This window comes from Apostichopus japonicus, chromosome 18 (assembly GCF_037975245.1).
Source record: "Apostichopus japonicus isolate 1M-3 chromosome 18, ASM3797524v1, whole genome shotgun sequence".
NCBI lineage: Eukaryota > Metazoa > Echinodermata > Holothuroidea > Aspidochirotida > Stichopodidae > Apostichopus > Apostichopus japonicus.
Genome location: NC_092578.1, coordinates 19,423,932 through 19,446,032, shown reverse-complemented (window position 1 = coordinate 19,446,032; position 22,101 = coordinate 19,423,932). Strand labels below are relative to the sequence as shown.

At 36.3% G+C, this 22,101-nt stretch overlaps 2 protein-coding genes across 4 annotated transcripts; one reads left to right on the top strand and one right to left on the bottom strand.

The window, feature by feature from the left end:
- Positions 1-3,916: 3,916 nt before the first annotated feature.
- On the top strand, positions 3,917-15,588 carry LOC139958849 (sorcin-like). 3 transcript variants are annotated; one of them, XM_071956233.1, is made up of 8 exons: positions 3,917-4,093; positions 7,308-7,346; positions 8,231-8,300; positions 8,766-8,809; positions 10,327-10,474; positions 11,211-11,324; positions 11,849-11,907; positions 13,991-15,588. In XM_071956233.1, exons 1-8 carry the CDS (start codon positions 4,040-4,042, stop codon positions 14,015-14,017), a joined length of 555 nt encoding a protein of 184 aa, XP_071812334.1. In that variant the 5' UTR covers positions 3,917-4,039; the 3' UTR covers positions 14,018-15,588. The 3 variants fall into 3 exon arrangements, with proteins under 3 accessions (XP_071812334.1, XP_071812333.1, XP_071812332.1); XM_071956232.1 differs by having other exon boundaries at positions 3,918-4,093; positions 7,305-7,346; positions 14,078-15,588; XM_071956231.1 differs by having other exon boundaries at positions 3,921-4,093; positions 7,305-7,346.
- Positions 15,589-16,665: 1,077 nt separating this feature from the next.
- On the bottom strand, positions 16,666-21,988 carry LOC139958848 (coenzyme Q-binding protein COQ10 homolog B, mitochondrial-like). Its single transcript, XM_071956230.1, has 5 exons — positions 21,763-21,988; positions 20,463-20,618; positions 19,825-20,017; positions 19,509-19,610; positions 16,666-19,106 (listed from the first exon to the last, which is right to left on the bottom strand). The coding sequence occupies exons 1-5, from the start codon at positions 21,846-21,848 to the stop codon at positions 18,939-18,941; spliced, it is 705 nt and encodes a 234-aa protein (XP_071812331.1). The 5' UTR covers positions 21,849-21,988; the 3' UTR covers positions 16,666-18,938.
- Positions 21,989-22,101: the final 113 nt, after the last annotated feature.

The following is a 22,101-nucleotide window of genomic DNA, read 5'->3' as shown; positions in this document are numbered from 1 at the left end:
ACGGGCTAGGAGTTGAGGTTTGTTGCGTTTTATAGGATAAAATCTGAAAAACAACAAATGTAATATCTTGTGAGAAGTTCGTTTGAACTATATAAATTTAGTTTTGAAATGCAATCAGCTGTGATGAAACACTGAAATGTCAACTGTTTGCAGCATGTCCAGATGGTTTCCACAGGCCTCCTTACTTGTAGCCGTACTTGCTCTGTTACTTGTGTGCTTGGATATTGTGGTGACGATGGACAATGCTTGTGCAGGAATGGCCTTTCTGGCGAAAATTGTGACACTGGTGAGATAACACTGCTTCTTAACATTAAAGGTATGAAGCTGTTAAACAAAACAAAATTACCCCCCCCAACACATGCAGTAATGACCACCCCAATCCATATCCATCTCAGATCAAACTCCCCCCCCCCCCCCCATGCCTGTCTCAAAACAATAAATCTACATAATGGTTAAATGATTACAAAACATCCCCTACCCATTCCTTCAGTTCGTCTCATGCCTGCAGATGGAACTAAATATCAACTCTGAACTGTTGTGTTTCCATAGCAACTCGTGGACAGTTTGGTGTTATTGATGGAGACATTCCCTTTGCGACAGTATAGGTCTGGACGCGGATTGTAAGGGAAGCTTGATGTGCAGTCACCATGCAGGGTGCTCATGCGCTCCCGGCTGGAAAGGAATGAACTGCGATGAAGGTAAATATATATTTATCTTGAATGGGATGAAGCAAAATGGTGGGACGGGAGGTGGATCGAGGGGGGGGGGGAGTCCGACTCTACCATTCCCCCATTTAAGGAAGGACATTTCTGACATATTTAGGATATGTTGCATAATGGTATACAATTGGATATTATGAGGCAATAATGTTCCTAACAGAAAAACCTGTTCTTCAATTAGTACTTCTTTTCTTCACATTTTCTTCAACAGAGTGTGAATCCCTGACATGGGGCCCTGATTGTGTTTTCTCCTGCAACGGAGGTACCTCTTGTGATTGCCTCACCGGAGTTTGATATGAATATCATCTCCTTCTGTCTATAGATGAACAATTATGAACCAGCGAGAGAGTACATTCATGCTTTCAAAACAACAAATCCTACTCAAATGCGTTACCGGTACTGCATTGTTTTATAGACATATAGTTGTAGCAGGGAGCTGCCTTTCTCTCCCTGGTTGTAGTGGTCCTTTGAGCTCTGTGGTATATTCTTTCTGGAAGATGCGGACAAAGGGGTGGTAGCCTACTGGTGTGATGGGGCTGGTTAGGGTTATTAGAAGAAGAAAAAACTTGATTGGGCTATTAACATTACGAAGGGCCTACGTAATGTATGCATGTTTATTCAAATCAAATTGGACAGCTGCAAATTGACATGTAACATGTTTTCCTCATGTTCATTTATGGTATCGAAAGTTTTTGTTTTTTTCTAGTAATATTTAACATTGATATTTCTGAGGTCACAACATGCAAAATCCATGGTCCATGGTCGTGTAGTATACGAACACAAAAACAACGTGAATGTGTATTGCTCTTTTGAATTATTTCATGATTTCATATGAAGTGTGTGATACTGAAGTAATATTTTACCATACCATATAACTTTAAAGCAACTTAATACCTTAATCTGCCATAGGCATATTGGTTTGTCTCAAAAAGGTTCAGATTGTAGGTTATCTAAACAGATATATACAATATGAAACATTACCAAATCCAGAAGAGTGGCGCCGTGTTATCAAGCTATCCAGCTTAACTGTTTAGAAATATACCGGCCTGAGATAATTAGCCGCATATCTATACCATGAAGTTTCGCCGATTTTATTCCCGTTTTTACCATATTAATGATAAAACAACTGAACTGTTACGTACGAAGTGATAAGCATTTAAAGTGCAACAGATCCAATACTTTAATCATATACATAACAATTTACCACGTTGGTAAATATACTCTGCCGTGCATAGTATTGCCCTATCGTAACCTAACTGTGTATATAGAATATATACATTGAAATAATCTGTAATGGCCACTTTTTCCCACTTAAAGCTGTCTTCTTAATAAATAATCCTGCCATATAATTCTCAAAAGAGACTTTTCATGATATATATATATATATATATATATATATATATATATATATATATATATATATATATATATATATATATATATATATATATATATATATATATATATATATATATATATATTAGAACATTGGTTATTATTAACATTCGGCCTAGGCTATTGTAGGCTATGTGGGTTTGACGTCTTCATTCAGTTATTTTTAAAAGGGTATTTCATGTTTTTGATAAATTATAAAGGTGATTATCTCGAAAACCAGAAGGGCCACAAAACCAGTCATTATATGCACAAACAGGTTCCCCCTCTTTCTTTCTTTCTTTATATTTGATATTTTCGTATATTCGTATATTTTCGGTAATGCAAACATTCTTCCTAAAGTGACATTAACGGTCCTTCAAGTCAGTATGTAAATTTGATGATGTATTTTGGGCAGATTTTGATACTAGGCCTATATTAAGCTGTTTAATTTCCATGGTAATGAATCCTCATTATATTACAATCATTCAGTCCAAGTTTCGTTTCAAATGGCCAAGAAAATTTGTAACAAAATTGTAGATAGGCCTATAGTTAAGTGATTTCTGGTATTTAGTACGTAAAGTTTCTGAGCCACAGATCTCAGTCTCAATATGAATCGAATGCATTCGTTATCATATTTCTCGCTCAACATTTGCAGTCATTTTTTATAAAATTGTAGTCATATTTGAACAATTTTATTTTCTGTGGTGCAATTTCTACGTATACGTTGCTTTAACAACATGCTTTAAGTTCCACTGGTATAGTGTTGAGACCTAGTTTCGCCCGACAGTGTGTCCCAGATGCGTTATACCAGTTGATGTTTACTTGATATCAGTATGATTAATTCAGTTTCATATTCGGATCAGCTTTATTTTTTTCGTGTCACAAGTTACTGAAAAATCAAACGGGTTTGATGTTGTTCTGCGATGGTCTATAATCTCACAACGTTATAAGCTGCAAATATGATTGTTCTGTTAGTTTACATCTTGCTAACACATTGTGTTAGCGTCTTTGGTCAGGCAATTCCAGGTTACACCGCTGGGGACGATGCTGACGGGACGGTGAGTAACGCATGTCCTTAATAAAAGCGACGGCCCGAAAATGGGGCGCGAACAAAATGTGGGTCGCGGAAAGTTTTCGGTGGGTCGTTTTGATTAAAGTTCAATGATGTACTTTCCACGGTTTTTAAATTGCCGGGGATTTTTTTACGGCCTTTAAGCTGTTGTTTTTATCAGTAAGAAATATCATCACAAAACAGAATTTTATCACTTGATTTTATAAATTATAACTTATTTCCAAAACTTATCAACAACCAGTATCATCACAGACAACTTGAACATCGAGCCCATGTTCCAATTAAGTAGCTTCCCGTGCATGTAAACATCGACCCTTTGAAGGTCCGGTGGGCGTGGCACAGTCCTCGTGGAATTGGAAGCTCCCTGGTCGTGGCCTGAAACAGTTTGCGGACCGCTGATTAAAAGGATGACTTTTGGTAAAAAGAAATTCATTTGAATTCGTTGTACGTCACCGGCCAAGTTAAATGCAGAGATCAGTCCATGATATATTTCAGTATAGGCCGCCATGTTTTAATCTTCGACATGAAGCTCGTTGTAGCTCGTTGTATATTTTATTATGAGGGAGGCCACACAGACCCCCCCCCCATATACATGGGAGTCGGATTCAATGACCACTCGACTACACCCCTCCCGGACCAAAATATCTTGTAAAATATTTCCTCATCGGACACCCAGACATTATTCACTAGTTCACCGTTAAAATAGTGGGCGCTGGCAACAAATCGATTACGGAAGTAATACATACCTAACATTAGGACATGCGTGCCTAAGCTTGCTGTTCTGTTTAGTGTTATTAATACAGTCAGTCGCCCTTGTTCGAGGAAAAGTCCAGTCTAAACTTATCTTCGGCAGAGATTTTCCCTCTAATATCAGATGGCATACCCAGGTTACGGTGCACCAGGAGGATATCCTGGTCAACCTCCAGTGGTAAGCATAAAGAGTTCATAGAGACTAAGTAACTGTAATTAACTGTTAGTCTGACTACTGTACCTAAAATTGAAGTTAGACTAACAAACAAATACTGTACAGTAGGTCATACCCACGCTACGCTATAGCCTATGTGCCTAGCCTAGGCCTAACTTGTATTTGTTGGAGCGGCCTTGATGAAAAATAGCCTTACCATGGTCTAGCCCTAACATTACTGCCGAGACAGTGCCTCACAGTCAGACTCATGGGGTTGGAAATTGGCTAGTCATGGCCATGGCTAAGGTAGGTTTCATGTCTCATTCATAAACTGTGCATTGATTTAGCCTACTTCAACTTAGTATAGTCAGTATTGCGAAGTTCGCCATACTGCAAAGTTCGGGCACCCTAAGAAATACACGATTTTCACCATGAAAACCTACAGGAAGAGCCAAATTTCACCAAAAAGTACGAAGCTACAGTTATTTTCTCTCCAAAATGACCCGTGTGCAAGAAATTACTTACATATTTGTCAATAAAATGACGAAGATCTATGAAGTCTGTTATAATTACTGAAAGAGCAACAGCGCCACCAATTTTTACCAGCGCCACACTGTGGGTTGCGTGTCCGAACTTCGCAATACTCTAGCAAGAAATACCAGTTCCACAATCACGAAGAATCTTCTTGGAAAACAACGTGAAAACAGTTTGCAGGAAAGAAAGTTTGGCCGTGTATCGTACTATAACAAAATTCTCCCACCATATGAAGTATATTTTCAAATGATTTATACCAGAAGATTTAGTTTTGGGGTGTTTTAAGTCTTAAGTGGCCGAACTTCGAAGTCACCATCCTACTTCTACTTTCTAGCCTCTAGTCTAGGACACAAATTCAACCAGAGTAGGCCTGATGGACCAACACATAAACAAACATTATGATGAAGTTGTAGTACTACTTGCGTTACTAACAAGAATTTTCACTTTAAAACATCGCAAAGGTTTGTCTCCAATCCGTAATGTAAAGGTGTTTTAAATTTCTCATAGTCATACTAGAGCACTCAGTGCAAAGACATATTGCACCCAACTGACACAATGGCATCCAGGCACACTAGCATTATATTTGGTATAATGTGCAATAAAATTAATGCTGTAAGCTATAACAAAGATACAGCAGCAGACCAACTGTCAAACTGATCATGAAAGCATGTATTATCACCGAGGTAATGAAGTTACTAAACATACAGAGCTGCACATCATTTAATGTACACATGTATACTGCAGTAAATTTATTGTACAGTAGGGCAATACTCTAATGTATATCAATAAAGGATATGAATTGTCTGCCAGACGGAAATCCATGTAAAAAAAACATATTTTCTAGGTCTACAGAAAATGCTTGTAGAAAAATTCTGTGCTTTTCAACCAGGGTATTAAATTTGAGTATCTTAGGTAATAATAATAATATCGAAATATCATATTTATATGCGCCAAACAAACTATGAAATAATTCTTGTGGCGCTTAACAATAGTTACAACATATACAGTACGTTTTAGTAAAAAGATATGTCTTGAGAACTGATTTGAAACCATTCACAGTCTTGCACATTTTCACATGTTCTGGAAGTGAGTTCCACAAGTAAGGAGCATTATATGAGAACATTTTGAGCCATATAAGTAAACTTCTGTGATGAATTATAATTAGAACGGAGTGATCGTGTGGATATCAGCAGATATTGAAACAAATAAGAGAGATACTTTAGGCCCTTGTTATGCAGACATTTGAACACAATCAGAAGTAGTTTGTGGTTTACGCATAAATCGGGAGCCAGTCGAGCTAAATCATGGCAGGGGTAATGTGCTCATGTTTATAAGTTTTCGTTACAAGACGTGCAGTTGTAGTCAATACATGTTGCAGCCTGTTAAGTCTATAGCCTGGTAGCGAATTTTTTTTCCCAAACAGGTTTGCAATTGCGTGTAAATAGGCGCTCGTGATTGGTCGGAAAAGTTACGTCATCACGATAGAAACCTTCAATTCCAGGTAACCAAAGTGTCTGCATCCATTCATTGCAACCAAGATATGCGCGTTCAAAATTACCTGAAGTTTTTCTTTAATATGTGTAGATGTGTTTGGAATTGGTTTAGACATATTGAGCACACTAGTATGGTATGATCATCCACTTTGATCGAAGTTTTCTGTGCAGGCATTAATCTATAACATCGCACAGTGAAATGTTCGTACATGGTACATCACACATGCGCTGGTGGCCTATATGTATTATAACTGTGTACACAGTGCAGTGACAGAAAATATCATACTGTACACTAAACTGTTTGCGTATATTCATTCAAGACTCGATTGATTTTAGTGTAGGCCTACCCATTCCACGAAACGAATTCCGATTGTAGTAGAAGTTAAGAACGGCTCACAAATCTTGAATAATGTAAACACGAACCCAATAGAATGTAGTGTATGTATCATAAGTAAGGTCAACATGTGATTCAAGCATTAAAAGTACAGTTAGGGCGTTTGATGGAAACCCCGTTACTAGACTTAATTAAGTGTCAGTGTGTAACTCGAAGCGATGCCCATTATTGATATTGACGTCACGAGCAATCTGATTGGCGGAAAACCACGCAATTGCAAACCTGTTTGGGATAAAAAAATTCGCAGCCTGGTTATCCAATATACTATGGTAGTGTTGGAAACTTGGGATATACCAGAATGGCAGAAGACCAGACCCCTTGTCCAATAGGTGTACAGTTTCCAAGCTCAAAATCTTTTTCATCTCCTGTTTTAAGCCAACATTCCCCCTTTCATGTGTAATTTTGTTCTTAAAATGGAATTTCCTCATTTATTCATTGATGGGACTAGTCAGTTCACCCCAGTTTGTTCCAACTCCATTCCCATTACAGTATATATAGTAAATTAATATAATTTATGCAATATTGGTTTTTTTCATTAGGTAGGTTTGCAACTAAGAAATTATTGCAGTATGAATGCAAAGTTTATTCAAACACTCTCAATGCAAAAAGAAAGAGCAAAATTATTGAGCATGGTTTGTGTGGGATCAGGTGCCATTCCTCCATAGGTACATACTGCCATAATAGTTGGTTGAATAAATCATCGTTAAATTCTATTTGCTTTGTGTGAGTGCATTTAATAAAATTAGTAGAAAAATACAAGTAGTTGCAATGTCTTTTCACTTACAAGTTTTTTTTTTGTTTTTTTTTTCTGTAGCAGGATCCCTTAGTTGGTTACTTTCAAGCAGTAGCTGGTCAGGTAAGCATTTACATTGTGAATTTTATTTAAACAATGTGAAGTCATAATATTAACATTTAGGAAATTTGTTTCTTTACTTGTTACTCATACTGAAAATTTGATATGTATGTAATATAGGCAAGTTCATATCGTAACTGGTTTCTATCAATACTGCATTGTAATTTTGTAGTCTAGGTTTGCTTCAGGGTAACGGCCCTGTTTAGGCCAATATTGTCTCCCACTAACTCGGCCAATTTTAAGGACAAAATTATTGGTTAGTAACTTAGCATCTTGATTCAAGATTTAATATTAAATTTTTAAACTCTACTGCTTTGCAAAATGAAATATGAAGCCTAGACCTAACCCAGAGCATTTATACAAATGTAACTACAGCTTATACAAATTGGGGACAGGATTTGTTATCTGTTGATTCTATGAAGAGAACATAGGTCTGGATCACATGTTCAGTAAGCAAAATGGAGAGTATGACAAGCTTTAAGGTTGTCATTAAATGCTTGCAAGAAATGGTTTCCGACCGTATTGCAACCACTAGCCAAAGTGTCCTCTCGTCCCTCTCCTATAACCTCTTATGTCCTATCTTCGAAAACCAGTCACAATTGGAAAATGCTTCACACAGGCCTTAAGCAATGAATCTACCTTCAGTTTCCACAATAAATGTTCTGTCAGCAGCAGCAGTGAACTATGTATGATCCCCAACAAATTGATCTAATACCTTCCTTTCCACTCCTCCTCCTCCCCCTCCCCCTCCCCCACACCTTGCAAGCGTGGATACTTGAACCCCAGGTTGGGAACCACTGCTTTAATTGATCAAGTAGTTTGGGCAGACTAAGACAATTTTGTTATGACACCTAATTCATTGACAAATATCAAATGTTTCTCATCAGGATGGACAAATTGACGCAGACGAGCTTCAAAGATGTTTAACTTCATCTGGCATTGCTGGAACCTATCAACGTAAGATTTAAACCAAAAAAGTCTTTACCTTTTGTTCTTTCTGTATTAAATCAGCGTTTTGATTTTTTTTATACCATACCATTCTGAAATACCATAACATTATTTGGAACGATGAAGAGCGAACATTGTAATATTTTGATTTGCTCTTTGAATAAATGTTATTCTTGTATCAAAAGGGTGTCCGAGGTACAAACATTTGGGAAGTTCGTAAGTAGTTCTGTCTATAATGGAATACTCATATGGACTTTCAACAATTCCTGAGGTGATCAGATTGGGACAGTTTGTTGATGCTTAGCTTGGAATAAACCTGTTCTGCTCATTGAAAATATCATCTGTTTGTAATTGACAGTCAAATCCTGAAAAGAAGGGAACTTTTTTAAAAAAAGAGAAGAGACCATTGATATTTGTTAAATTACTTTTCTTACAGTTTCTTTCTTTCTTTTTCCTTTTCTTGTCTTTGTGCAGCTTTTAGTCGAGATACCTGTGTTGTGATGATCAACATGCTGGATGTATCCTTTACTTAAAGATTAAAAAGCTGATTTCGAAAAAGAAAAACAAATTCTACTTTGTTGATGTACAACTATTTCCTCACTTTCCAGTCTTCCCTCAGTTGTTTCGCTTCCACTATGGGGTTGGAGAGTTTCATCTCACAGAAAAAGAAAAGTGATAAATTATGAAACTCAAATTTTGTAATTTATTATTGAGAGTAAAGAGGAAAATTTCAAAGAAAGTTGGCCACGAAACATATGATAAGTGCAGCCTTGATACACTCGTCCATATTTGTATTTCTAAAGAAGAAATGTAATTTTTTAGTATTTGATATTTAACATTCAATGGAATCAACTGTCAACTTCAGTGCTTGCAGTACCACGCTGTAAAGGTCATAAAGTGGAGGAAGTTTCAAAGTGTGACCCCTCCCTCCTTCAAAGTTAAGGAACTTGTTACAATCGTACAAAAACAGTCACGTCGTGATGTCTCTTCACCGAGGCAAGTCAAAGGTTTCGTTTTCTTTTAGCCGTTTGATCCATTGTTTTGTCTGGTTTCCCTATTTTTGGTGTCGATGATAATTGTAACCTTTGCATTCATGATGGCGTATGTGTGCATGTATGTGTGCGTGCGTTTGTGACGCCCAGCTTGTAAACTCGATATCTCAAGAAGGATAGGGCAGACCAACTTTATATTTCGTGTGTGGAAGTACCACATTCTGTAAAAGAAGCCATTTGTTTTTTGGTGGAGGGCAAAGGTCATTTGTGGTCACCAGGGGTCAAATTGTGAATACCTTGTAATCACGATATCTCAATACTGGAAGCTTGGGCCGACCTCATATTTTCTGTGTAGAAGTACCACATTGAGTTAAAGAAGCCTATTGTTTTTTGTTGGAGGTCAAATGTCATTTGGGGTCATCAGAGGTCAAATCGTGAAACCATTGTACACCCTCACTATACATTACGTCAGATTTATGAAGAAACCTGCTCATGTTACATCATCGAAACCACAATGCATTTTTGCATTCTGGTGATGAGTTTGATGCATTACAACATTATTACTGTTCCCTCATTGCTTTGAATGTTCGAACAAAACATGTCGCTCGGTTAGTACAGTAACCATCGAGCTGACATAGTGTATGTTTCATTCAACCTAGTTGAAGGGATTTGCAGTATGATCAGTTTTTTGGGGGGTATTTTTTTTGCCTTTTCTTATGTGATTGATCCACAAAACCCTCTGTTCCCCTCATCCTGTTGTAACAGATCAGTATCAAAACCTCAATCACATCTCTCCATGTATATCAACCTGCTTTGGATGGAGGGAGGGAGGATAGGGAGGGGAAGGGTAGATAATTTCTTTTTTGTCTTTGCAAGGTTATTTTTTCTTTGCCAATGGCTCTGTCGATTTACAGCAGGCATATCTGAATTTAAGTGTAAGGGGATAGCTAAGTTATCCTTTGATATGCTGGCTTTACTCCAAGCCCATTCACTCAATTTCAATCCATGCCTCATGTTTCCTTTAACGTTGTTGACATATTTAGAGAGATTATTCAGGTCAGATGGGGTTCAACGAATTTAAAGAACTCTGGACAGCACTGAACCAGTGGAAGCAAACCTTTATGAATTTTGATCGTGATAGGTCTGGAACAGTCGAACCAAGTGAACTTCAGCAAGCCTTAACCAGCTTTGGTTCGTAGACTAGATTTGCATTCATTTGATCGGGCAAGCCCCCAAAAAAAGATATCATGCTGTACATATGTTTACGTTAATGCATCACAATTTCCAAGATTTTTTTAAAGAAAAACAGGGGGAAAAAAATGGTCAGTGTGTATCTATGACATTACACCTGTTTGCTTCAAGTTCACTTTTGATGCAAAGCGTGCCAACTTCAGATGTTGTCATACCAAAACAATACATAGAAATTGAATGCAAACTTCACCATGATGCTTTGGATATATTACTCTCTCACCAGCCAAAATAAGCTTAGGCCTGCACCTGTTTTATCTAATGGACTATCTTACATAGTAATATTTGTGAAATGGTTAAAGGACAAATTCTTTTCAAATAAGCTACGGATGAACACCGCAGGAACTTCCCAAAAATGTGCAAAGTTCACCAACATAGTGAAGATCAGATATTGGCATCACCGAGATTTCATGGAAAGCCCTTTATAAGAAGTTTATATTATTATTATAACATACCTTTAGCTTAACTTTCAATGCAACCATTAACTGTGTAGATTGTGTGGAGTCAGTTGTTGTGTCCTTTCAATGCAACCATTTACTATGTGGAGTCAGTCGTTGTGTCCTTTCAATGCAACCATTAACTGTGTAGATTGTGTGGAGTCGGTCGTTGTGTCCTTTCAATGCAACCATTAACTGTGTAGATTGTGTGGAGTCAGTTGTTGTGTCCTTTTCTTCATCAGGTTATAACCTATCTCCACAAGCATATGGTTGTCTGATTCGTAGATACTCAGTTAATGGAAAGGTCACCTTCGACGCCTTTGTGGCCCTCTGTGTCCGACTCAGGGCACTGACAGGTTTGTCAGAGATTTTACAATTCTGCCGTGAAAGGTTATGGGTTAAGATTTGGGAAGGAGAGGTACAAGACAAATAGAGAAGAGTAATTACTGTATTAAACTTCAAAAGGAAGTTTAAAGGACAATCAATGTTATCTTTTACAAGTGTTCAAAATTCTTTGAAGTCCAAATTCTTTTATTCTGATAAGGTTAGCTGACAGTGTTTTTGTTCCGTAGAGTTGTAGGGAATCAACTTCTTTCAAATGGTTTTGGAAACGTGTCACAGATAGACTTACAATAAGAGATATAACCTTTAGGCTTTAACCCAATATAGGTCAGTTGTATGATAATCACAGTTTGTTATCAGAGATGTAAGGCAAATCCCCCTAAAGTAACTTTATAATGGGTGTTTAAAATATCACTGATACAACTAACAATATTTCATTATTTTGGTTCAAATAATCATTGTTAATGTGGTTGTGGTGGTTATTATTATTTATTGTTGCTGTTTTCATCATGGTTATTGTTATTATTATGATTCACAGATCAGTTCAGACGAAGGGATGCTCAGCAGAATGGCTCAGCACTCTTTCAGTATGATGATGTGAGTATTTATCATTATACAACACCTAATTATATTCCGGCCATTTGATTGGTCAATTGCTCATCGATTGCATGCAAAATCCGCTCTATTGCACTCTATGAAATAGAACCATGTGTTATACTTTTTTGATAGCACTTTTTTCAATGGTAAGAGAGCAGAGAAACCTGTCTGTTCAAAACAATCTGTTGCATGAGTGCATTTTAAATCCAGTTATATCCAAATTTGAAGGTGTTGTATAAAACAAATAATGAATGGTTTCCATTCGTGCAATAGTGCAAATATTTCATTCGTTGAAAGATGTAATTTGTTCCATTCAACGAGGCGCAGCCGAGTTGAATGGAACATTCCATCTTTCAACTCATGAAATATTTGCACTATTGCACTCATAACCATTCATTATTTGTATACTATCTTCTTAAATTCTAAGAGAGGTTAGCAGTGTAGACAACTTTCATAGATCTAAGTATTATAATGATAGTATGACAATTTAAAGATGGACCAAAACACAGAAAGATAGATAACAGTGTTAGGTGCTGTGGCCGAGTGGATAAAGGCCGTGGCATTTCAAGCAATGAGGCTTGGCAATCGGGAGGTTCGGGGGTTCAATTCCCGGCCGGGTTATAGTAAGGTGGGTTTTTCATCCAAGAGCAATATATGGTTTCCCATCAGATATGACTTTCTAAAATTGAAAAGATTCCAAATATGAGTTAAACTGTTGAATTGGAAGCCATCTGATGTGTAAGTTGTAATCCATAAGCCCTTGCGGGTTTCTCCCACATTTGTGACCGCCTAAGCGTCGTAAAAATAACTGCTTATGATTATTATTATTATGATGATCATCATCATTCACAATGGTCCTTGGACATATCTTCATTAATCAGAAATATTAAGAGATACAGAGAAACTGCTTCCAGACAAAAGATGATGAAGCACAAAATACGTCACACGTGATCGTCCCTTACGTTTAGTCATCCAGAGGAATTAGGAACTTAAAAATTACCAGGATTGTTTGTTTGTGTTGACTGTGGGAAATTTACCAGAAGAATCTGACCAATTATAAACACAGCATAATAATAATATCATCTTGTAGTCCATTTCATAACGGGCATTGCTCAGTGAAATCTTGTCAGCATGTACAATCTCAAATATCTTAATTTCATGTAGCAAATAGCATGCTCAAACATTCATATGTTTGTGTACTAATGTAATCACATTCCATATAAATATTCATTGAATTTCATGACCATTCATTACCTGACACAGGTAGGTTGGAGGGAGGGGGAGAGGGGAGAAGGAGTTTTTTGCGGGCATGGATGTATTCCTCTCTTAAGGGATGCTCAGTAGTTTTGACCTCACCTGGTCTGACTTTCAAACCCAAACAAATAGATCAACCGTTCTGACTTTTGTGAAACCTCAATCTCTCAATACTTTCTCTCGGTTAAGTTTTAAGGATTGTCTTCAAATGCAGGAGAAGACTTCTTAAAGAACAAAAAGAGACAAAACTGAATAGATGGTCAATAAATCTGCTGCATACATCAGCCTAGGTTGATGTTAAGAATGGTTTATGGCATTTCACACTTCTTGTGGGCGTTGCATGGATCACAGGATCAAATAATCCAGTGATGATAGCTGGGGTTTATATCTCCTTGATCACAGGATCACAGGATCAAGTAATCCAGTGATGATAGTTAGGTTTGTATCTCCTTGATCACAGGATCAAATAACCCAGTGATGATAGTTAGGTTTGTATCTCCAGGATCACAGGATCAAATAATACAGTTATTATAGCTGGGTTTGTATCTCCTTGATCACAGGATCAAATAATCCAGTGATGATAGCTGGGTTTGTATCTCCTTGATCACAGGATCAAATAATCCAGTGATGATAGCTGGGTTTGTATCTCCTTGATCACAGGATCAAATAATCCAGTGATGATAGCTGGGTTTGTATCTCCTTGATCATGAATAAGAAGGATTTATTCTTACGATCAAAATAATGGTAGCAGATGAAAGCCTCCTTTCAACATCCATTTATTGTCATCACTCATACCTCATTTTGTTTTAATGTTGTTTTTTTGTTGCAGTTCATTCAAGTTTCCATGGGTGTTTGAAAGAGACGGATGATATCTTATCCTAACGGAGCACTTTCTCTCTTGTTTCTTCTCTTCCAGTTCATCTCAGTATCCGGGGGACTTTAAAAGTAAAATCGTGGTTTTGGGGTTCTTGTTCGAATTAACAACTGGTTGTATTCGTTTAGTTGTTTTGCTTCTTTATGTGTAACAACCTCTGTGTATTTAGTTGGTAGTCCTTTCCCTTAGCAATTGTTCCAAATGTTAGAAGTGCAATTAATTATGATTGATACTGACATTAAAAAGTGAAGTTGATAATCATTAATGTCACTTGTAGACAGCAATGCAGTTAAACCTGGATTAACCAGACCTCTTTATCCCAACACCGAGATTATCCAGGTCCATTAATTGCACCACTCTTCATTGCATCACGCCGCACTCATTTTATTTTATGACACAACAAATCAGTACTTACAAATGGCAACATGGTTTGCCACTGCAAACAACAAAACCACTCTTATTGAGTTTTTCCAAAGTTCTTCATTGTAGTATAGTTTCCCTTTCAAAGGGACTTTTGATACTTCTTTGTCATGATTAAATAATGACAGTTGTCATGTAAGGGGGGTGGGGGAGGAGGGGTCTGGGGGTTGGTTGGGGTTGAGAGTGTATCTTGTTGTTTTGGTCTTTGTGCCTTGACTCTAGCTTTATTGAATGACTTTTCTTACAAAGTATTATTACTGTGGCTAGTTCAAAGTGCTGAATTCACACTACAAACCACACACCCTTACCACAATATTCCATTTAGGGACAATAAAATGGCAGAGGATACTAAAGACAAAGAAACTTCAATTCCTGACTTATTTTCTTACCTATCCGGATAAATTCTGGTTTCAATTTGCCTGGTTTTCCAGGTTTTACTGTGAAAAATAGAAAAGATATGTTTGCACACCTTTGTGTATCCTGCTTGACAAAACAGCAAGTCAGAAGATTTCTATCATTTTTTACTCTAATTTATTCAGAAAAAAAAAACTTTATCAAATCCGACAGTCAAGTGGGCTATTTTTCCATGTTTTCCAAAAAAGTTAAACCCGCTCAAAAGTGTTCCCTTTATGGATGATTTTTATTTTGTGCTGTCCTCCTTTGGATATTGCCAAGATGGCGGCTGTGCAGTCACCTTTTGGTGCCCATAAAACATTTTAACATGGCTGTGGCCGTAAGGATATTCTTATGTATCGTAAAATTATGTACAACACATGTCTTTAAATATATATTAGTTCACATAAATTCATTTAAAGTTTTCCCAAAAAAACTAAAAGGAAGTGTCAATTGATTTTGGGAAGCAACAGGTTAAGGCAAATTAACTTTATTACAAATTATTTAACAAATTGAGTATATATATCAGTTAACATTCAAAATTGGGAATAATCAAGCTAATTAAAGACAAATGAAATGTTTTATCATGTGAAGACTATTTGAGCCTTTTAGACAGACAAGATGATGTTGAGAAATTTCATTGGCCCCAAATTAGATAGAAACCAATAATGTTGTATTAATCACTCTTGGCTATTTTAATGGTATTGCTTGAAATATAAAGAAACTAAAATTCATTTCAAGTTTTCAACAAAAATAAAAGGAAGTATCAATTGATTATGGGAAGCAACAGGTCAAGGCAAATTAATTTTCTTACAAATTATTAACACATTGAAAAGTGATTAATGTTTAATTTTATGTTTATTTTAAAAATATTCTTATTCTCTTTTCAAAACATTGTGTATCGTAATTTTTTGTGGTTTCAAATTCTCTACTTGACAGTACCTGTGAAAAAGAAACAAATGTTTAAGATAAATAATTCATTGAGTAATAGACAAACTTTCCTTTAGGAGCTGTTCTAAAGTAAATATTTTTTGTGTAAAAGTAAGTTGGCCTGACGTTTCGATCCTAGCAGGATCTTCTTCAGAGGCTAAATATTTTTTAGAAGACCACTCTAAATTCATTTAGTATCATTCGTAAGAACAGTTTTTGTTCGATTTTGCCATCCCCTTTGCTTCTCACCGTCCGTATTTTTTTTGCACCTTCCCTGGTTTGTAAAGATTTTAATCTTGCTTTAACACTAAAAGAAAATTTGAATGCATGCAGCAAAAGTAGACGCTTAAATTGCATAATTTATAATTGATATCCCACAGCTGTGTACTCCTTTTATTAATTAATAAAAAGAGAAGAGTATGTTCTTTCATAAGGAGAACAATATTCTTGTCTAATTGAAACTAACTGCAGACTTTATAGTGATGCTAATTGATCCAGGGCAGTATGTCATGCAATTGAATTTCAGGCTATCTATCTTGGCCCCGCCAAGGATGATGCCACACACTGGAATAAAAATGGTATAAAACAGAAATCAAATCGACTGCCACTCCAACCTCATCCATGGTCCAAACATTTCAATAAAGCTGTCTCTGACTTTTAATTTCTGCATATTAAATACTTATTAATCAGCATATTAATTACCGTTTAAACACGGTCACTCTGTCTAGCTGCTATGCTTGCCTTAACTTAGAATAATGACGTCCTAGATTTTACAGCTTTCCTGCCGATATCTACGATAAATACCTTGTTAACCAGTCATTCTAGAGGCTTTATTTCCTTCTGTCAATGTTGTCATTGTACAGTTTGCATACATTCCCAGCATTACCCCAGAGTGTGAATGTTGTTATTGTTCAATTGCATACAGTATTCCAAGTATTACGGCCGTGTTGATGCATTCAATCCTGAAAAAATCCTGCATCGTATGTTTCAGTACAGATTGGTAGTCTCTGTTACCATCACAAAGAAAGAGAAAGTTCAACAAAAGTGACCACCCAGGCTCCTCAGACAACTTGCAAGCTGTTTGGTTGTGGTCAATGGGTTACTACCTCCTTTTGAAAAAGTACTGAAACATGGGTTGACCATTAATTAGTGACCGAATATTGCCTGACTTTAAAATAAAACCTTGTTCGTTATTTACAAATTTTTAGAGAAATTCAAAATACTAATTTTTTTTTTAAAGGAAACCAGTAAATGATTTTTATCCCAATAATTCATATTATGTGCCATTTGTATACTTTTTTGTTTGTTTTTTGTAATGAGGTGACATTTCATAATTGGGATGTACTCATTCTTTCTATTAATTGTTATGATTTTGTCTTGAAGAAGGTAGCAATAGTGATATGTAGCAAATATATATACGGAATTAAATGCATCTTTGTCGTAGTCACTACAAATTTATTTTGTCTGTCTCTGTAACTGGTATTGGGGAATAGAATTGTCAGATTATTTTATTGGATTTACCTTCATTCCTATCATAAATCTCAGTGTTTCTCAATGCAAAGCAACTCCAGTTGAAAAGCTAATACCCTGGAAAGATTTCACAGTGAAGAAAGTCATAAAGGATAAATCCAATCCCACCCACCCCCTCCCCCTTGCCTTCAAAGGAATTTCTATCACTTGCTAACACATTTTAGAATTCAAATATTTCTTGACCAGGTACTTTTGTAACTCTGGAAAGTTTGTAGTGAAGGGTCACTGATGTCCATCTAGCTTGTCTTGCCACAAATCAAGTGATGAGTGCTCTGGGTACCGTCATTAAGTCTAGCCAGGAAGTTGATTGGGGGGAGTGGGGGGGGCACAGTTGGTTACTAAGTTATCTGTTGATCCACAAAGCAGACATTTAAGTAACTTTCAACAGGAGCCAACAAAAACTGAAAGAACACCAGCATAAAGTTAGTACTTGCTTTATTGTGAACCAGAAGTATAGGAGCATAACGTAAACGTCATGTTTAGTGAAAGGTCATGCTCTTAGAAATTCATGTTCTAAGTCAAATACTTTAAATCATTTGATTGCATAATGTGAAACAAATTACTGGTCAAACTAAACTTAGGCCCTTGCCTTGCTATATTAGGCTAGGCTATATTGGCTCATCATTAGTCCACAAATCTGCTAGACAGTCAAATAATGGTCACACATGCTTAAACCAAAAACAAACAGTTTACAGCGATTTTCAACACAATTTTCCTAACTAAGACGTTTAATTTGCTTCACCTAAATTTTAGACTCCTCGGTGTCTGGAAAATTACTTGAAGCATCAGAACCTCTTAGAGAGTACTTCTGGAAACTCACAGCACTTTTATTTTATCCTAAAATTGAGGTCCTATAGTTAGATACATGATAAGTACTGTAATTATACATTTTGATTACACGTCACATATCACTCAATATCATTGAATTTTAATACATGTCACATGTCACTTAATATCATTGGATTTTAATACATGAGACACATATCACTTGCTAACATTGAATTTTAATACACGAGTCACATATCACATGCTATCATTGATCATTAATTACACCACGTACATGTTCAACTTGTTGGTTGAAACCGATATCTCAATTGAAGCAAAATTATTAGTTATAGAGGATCATCACATGAACAGTCTTTCTGTGAAGGCTTTACATTAGTAACATTGGTTAACACAGGCTAATTTGATATCACTTTCAAAGGTTTCAAAATGCAATAAGAATGGTTATCCTTTCAGTTATGCCACAATAAAATTGGCTGTTCCTGTAAGCAGGTGTATTTCAAGTCCTGAATTTAAAAACCTTTTAAAAGTAATTTGTCAGTATCAAATTATCTGTTTGTAATCACCTCACACTGATGCAACAAGCTATAGTGATTTGCTTCAAAGATAACTAATATTGTATAAATATGAAATTAATAAAATGTAAAGTCGTTATCTTCATAAAAGTCTTTTAATATATTTTATCTATACAAAATAAACAGGAAAATATACAGACACCACATATTTAGTTCGTCTGATCAGCATGACCGCTTAAAACGCAGGCTTATTATTACATGAACTAGCATGATTTGGCACACAGAGTGCAACCGTATTTAAATTAAAAGTAAGCCCTAGATATATCTTAATGTCAAAGGTCCTTCATGACAGAATAGTCTGGGCTACTTTTCAACATCGCAGAGGGACCATAGAGCTTCTCGGCTCGCTTTTCAAAGGCTTTCACCATCTGTTTCACAACTTCGTCAAAGAAGAGAGTAGATAAATTTGAGTGGATGATAGAGCGAAACTCAAAGGAAACCTGTTGAACAAAGGCCAGAAAATGAGGTAAGTAGATATAGGTTTGAAATAATGATCAGACTGCAGCAGGGTTGATATAAAGAGACAAGAAGTTAAGGTTAACTGCAAACACTGGCCCGCTTCCAGTTTGCTGGCACTTCCGTCTTCACATCCAACCTCTCACTCGCCATACTTATAAAAGACCCACTGCCCTAGTGTCACCGTTGTTATCTACGAAGGACATTACCAACGACAAGTTTGAAAGAAACGTGCATAAGTGTCTCGCGTTCATTAATAAAATCAACGCTGTTGCAAGAAATCTGAACTGGTTATTGTCTGTTTCTTAATAACCACAGTATGAAGTATAGAGGTAATCACTTTCAATCACCAAAAATATAAATTTCTTTATAAAGAAACTACTTACAGCAAAATCTACAGTGCACGTGTCTGGCTTGCCTCGGATTCCAGGAGAGAACCTCCATATCGTAATGAGATGATTAAACAGTCTGCCGTCAGTGCAGACAGCCTGTATTATGTAAGGAAGCAAACATGGATCTTAGCAGAAAGTACGGTTATATCTATTGAACAGACATTTGGATATATACATATGCAAACTAAATATGTCAAGTCTGAAAAGTGGAGAGGGCAGATCCAATAAGGGGGGGGTGGGTGGCCCTGGGTTTGTTGAAGCCAACAATTATAATGTAGAGGGAATACTGATGACTATTAACGTGACTTACCTTTACAAGATGTGGTTTAGCTAATGTCACTGTGGATGTATATCTCTCTACAAGTGGATTAAAACCTATTTCTAGCTGGGCTTTAAAGTGTCCAGCCTTCCTTTGTATTATCTTGGACTGTGTGCACCAAGGCACAAATTCTTTGTAGTCTTCGACATTTGACACTACTTCATACATGTCCTGCATTGAGTACCTGAAAGAGAAAAAAATCGTAGCTCTAGGAGTAATTAGATGCATCCCCTTACCAACACTGGTATTGAAATTTACATATATTACCATAACCATATACACAAGCTAGCAATAACACAAGTGAGAGCCTTTTGCTCTAAGTTGTGTATGTAGTAAGTTTGCCAAGAAAAACTTCACAGAAGTGTATACAGCATTTATATCTCTCATCCCAGCTGCTATCCCATCCTACTAACTTTCTGACAAGAACAATTCAGTTTTTTTTGCTTATAATATTCCATATCTGACTGTAAAATATCTGACTGTAAATAAAAATATAAATACAAATCGAGTATAGTTGGAAAATAGGTATTATTTCTCATGATACTGTTTATAGCGAAACACTGGGGAGTAGTAAATTCTGTTAGTTATACTTAATTTAATAATGGAAAGGGAAAAAAAATATAATTTACCCAATAACTTTTCTCTCTGAGTATTCTTTTGTTTTATTTAGTGGGTTTGGTATTGAAAAGAGACTCCGGTGTGATACTGAGACAGGGTTAACTTTCCATGGATGGACATTGTACAGTTTGTGATGTACAGCACGAGCACACATGAAACATATCGGTCTGAAAGAAAGAGAAAATATATTTTAAAATCACCATAAATTAATGGTTAATATTATAGTTAGTACATTGAAATGCTTTTCAACTGCATTCTGATGATACTCTCCCTTTATCCTAAAAATTACTTTGAAATTAACTCAAGGTTTAATAACTTGTATACAAAGTGTATAGTAAATGCTTCGTAATTGACGCACCTTCAAATATTACTAGCAACGATACAGCAGCCAACCTAAACTTTCTGCAGTCAAGCAGAGTTACATATTTCATGAGTTTAAATCCATTTCAGGTATATGCGAGTCAAATTTTTTTTTTTCAAGCTTTTAACACCCTACCCCCAGTTTTGCACATATTTTGGGAATTTGGAAATCTTACTTCCTAAATCTAACCAAAATTACCTCAGTTTAATACCACTACCCTCTGGGACCTGACCTGCCTGACCTTGGAGGCTCAGAGCATAGCAAACAGCATCCAAAGTCAATGAGTGTATTCATAGTCCTACACTACAGTTAGTTTATCGACGAATGTGTCAATGTAGGGGTACGAAAGAACTTGACACAGCAGACATTTTGTGGTCAAATTCTGCTCAAGTGTACATTGCGTAGGCTCATATAGACATTGTTCATCAAATCCTTAAGTGCTGCAATTATGAGCCCACCATGTGGGAAATTCAATTTTCTAACTTCATTAACAACACATGAAATTGAACATTGACTGAAATTTTGTGCCAATAAAGAAGACACAGCATATTTAATGTTCCAAAATACTTGCTTGGAGGATAAAACAGACAAACCAACCTTTCAGAGACTAAGAAAGTTATTGTGCCTAAAAACATTGTATGAAAGCAATTATTTTAGTTGACCAACAGCAACAGTAGCTGTACCAATTCCACAAATCCAAAATGAACACATGTGGCAAATTTGCAAAGACACTGCAGCAGTCAGAGCAATGTATTTGGAAAGAGTTCTATTGTTGGCTGGAAATTCAAATTTTCTTCTTTTCATGTTGACAATTCTATACTGCCATTTCTGATATAAATCAGTGAATGTCTTACATTTCTTAGTATTTTACGTTGGTCGTAATGTTTCTGTATCTAACTTAGGCCTAGCCTAAGTGTAATAAAGGTTAGTCTTAGTTACCCCGGCCTTACCTAATTGTGATCAGTTTCGTCTCTGTAATAAGTAATTGCAGCGATCTTCTTGAAAAAACTGTCAGAACTTTATTCGTCATATTCATTACATCTACATTAAAATAGTTTATTTCAACAAAAAATAGTTGACAAAATTGGGTTAGAAGACGATACTATTAACAAACATCAGGCAAACTCAGGAATCACGTACTCGCCGGTAAATTTCTAAAATTACGTGATTAATTTAGTTTTGGTAACCAAACTTAAGGTAGAACTGCTAGCTATAGAGCTAAATCTGCTTAAAGCCGATAGCGTATGTTACGTCATTGGTCAAACAATGTCATGTCACTGTCACATAAA

Coding starts and splice junctions, on each gene's coding strand:
- LOC139958848 (XM_071956230.1), bottom strand. CDS start 21,848: ATGAATATGACGAATAAAGTTCTGACAGTTTTTTCAAGAAGATCGCTG. Junction 20,619..21,762: donor ACGAAACTGATCACAATTAG/GTAAGGCCGGGG, acceptor TCTTTCTTTCAG/ACCGATATGTTTCATGTGTG. Junction 19,611..19,824: donor CTAAACCACATCTTGTAAAG/GTAAGTCACGTT, acceptor TACATAATACAG/GCTGTCTGCACTGACGGCAG.
- LOC139958849 (XM_071956232.1), top strand. CDS start 4,040: ATGGCATACCCAGGTTACGGTGCACCAGGAGGATATCCTGGTCAACCT. Junction 11,325..11,848: donor CCGACTCAGGGCACTGACAG/GTTTGTCAGAGA, acceptor TATGATTCACAG/ATCAGTTCAGACGAAGGGAT. Junction 11,908..14,077: donor CACTCTTTCAGTATGATGAT/GTGAGTATTTAT, acceptor CTTCTCTTCCAG/TTCATCTCAGTATCCGGGGG.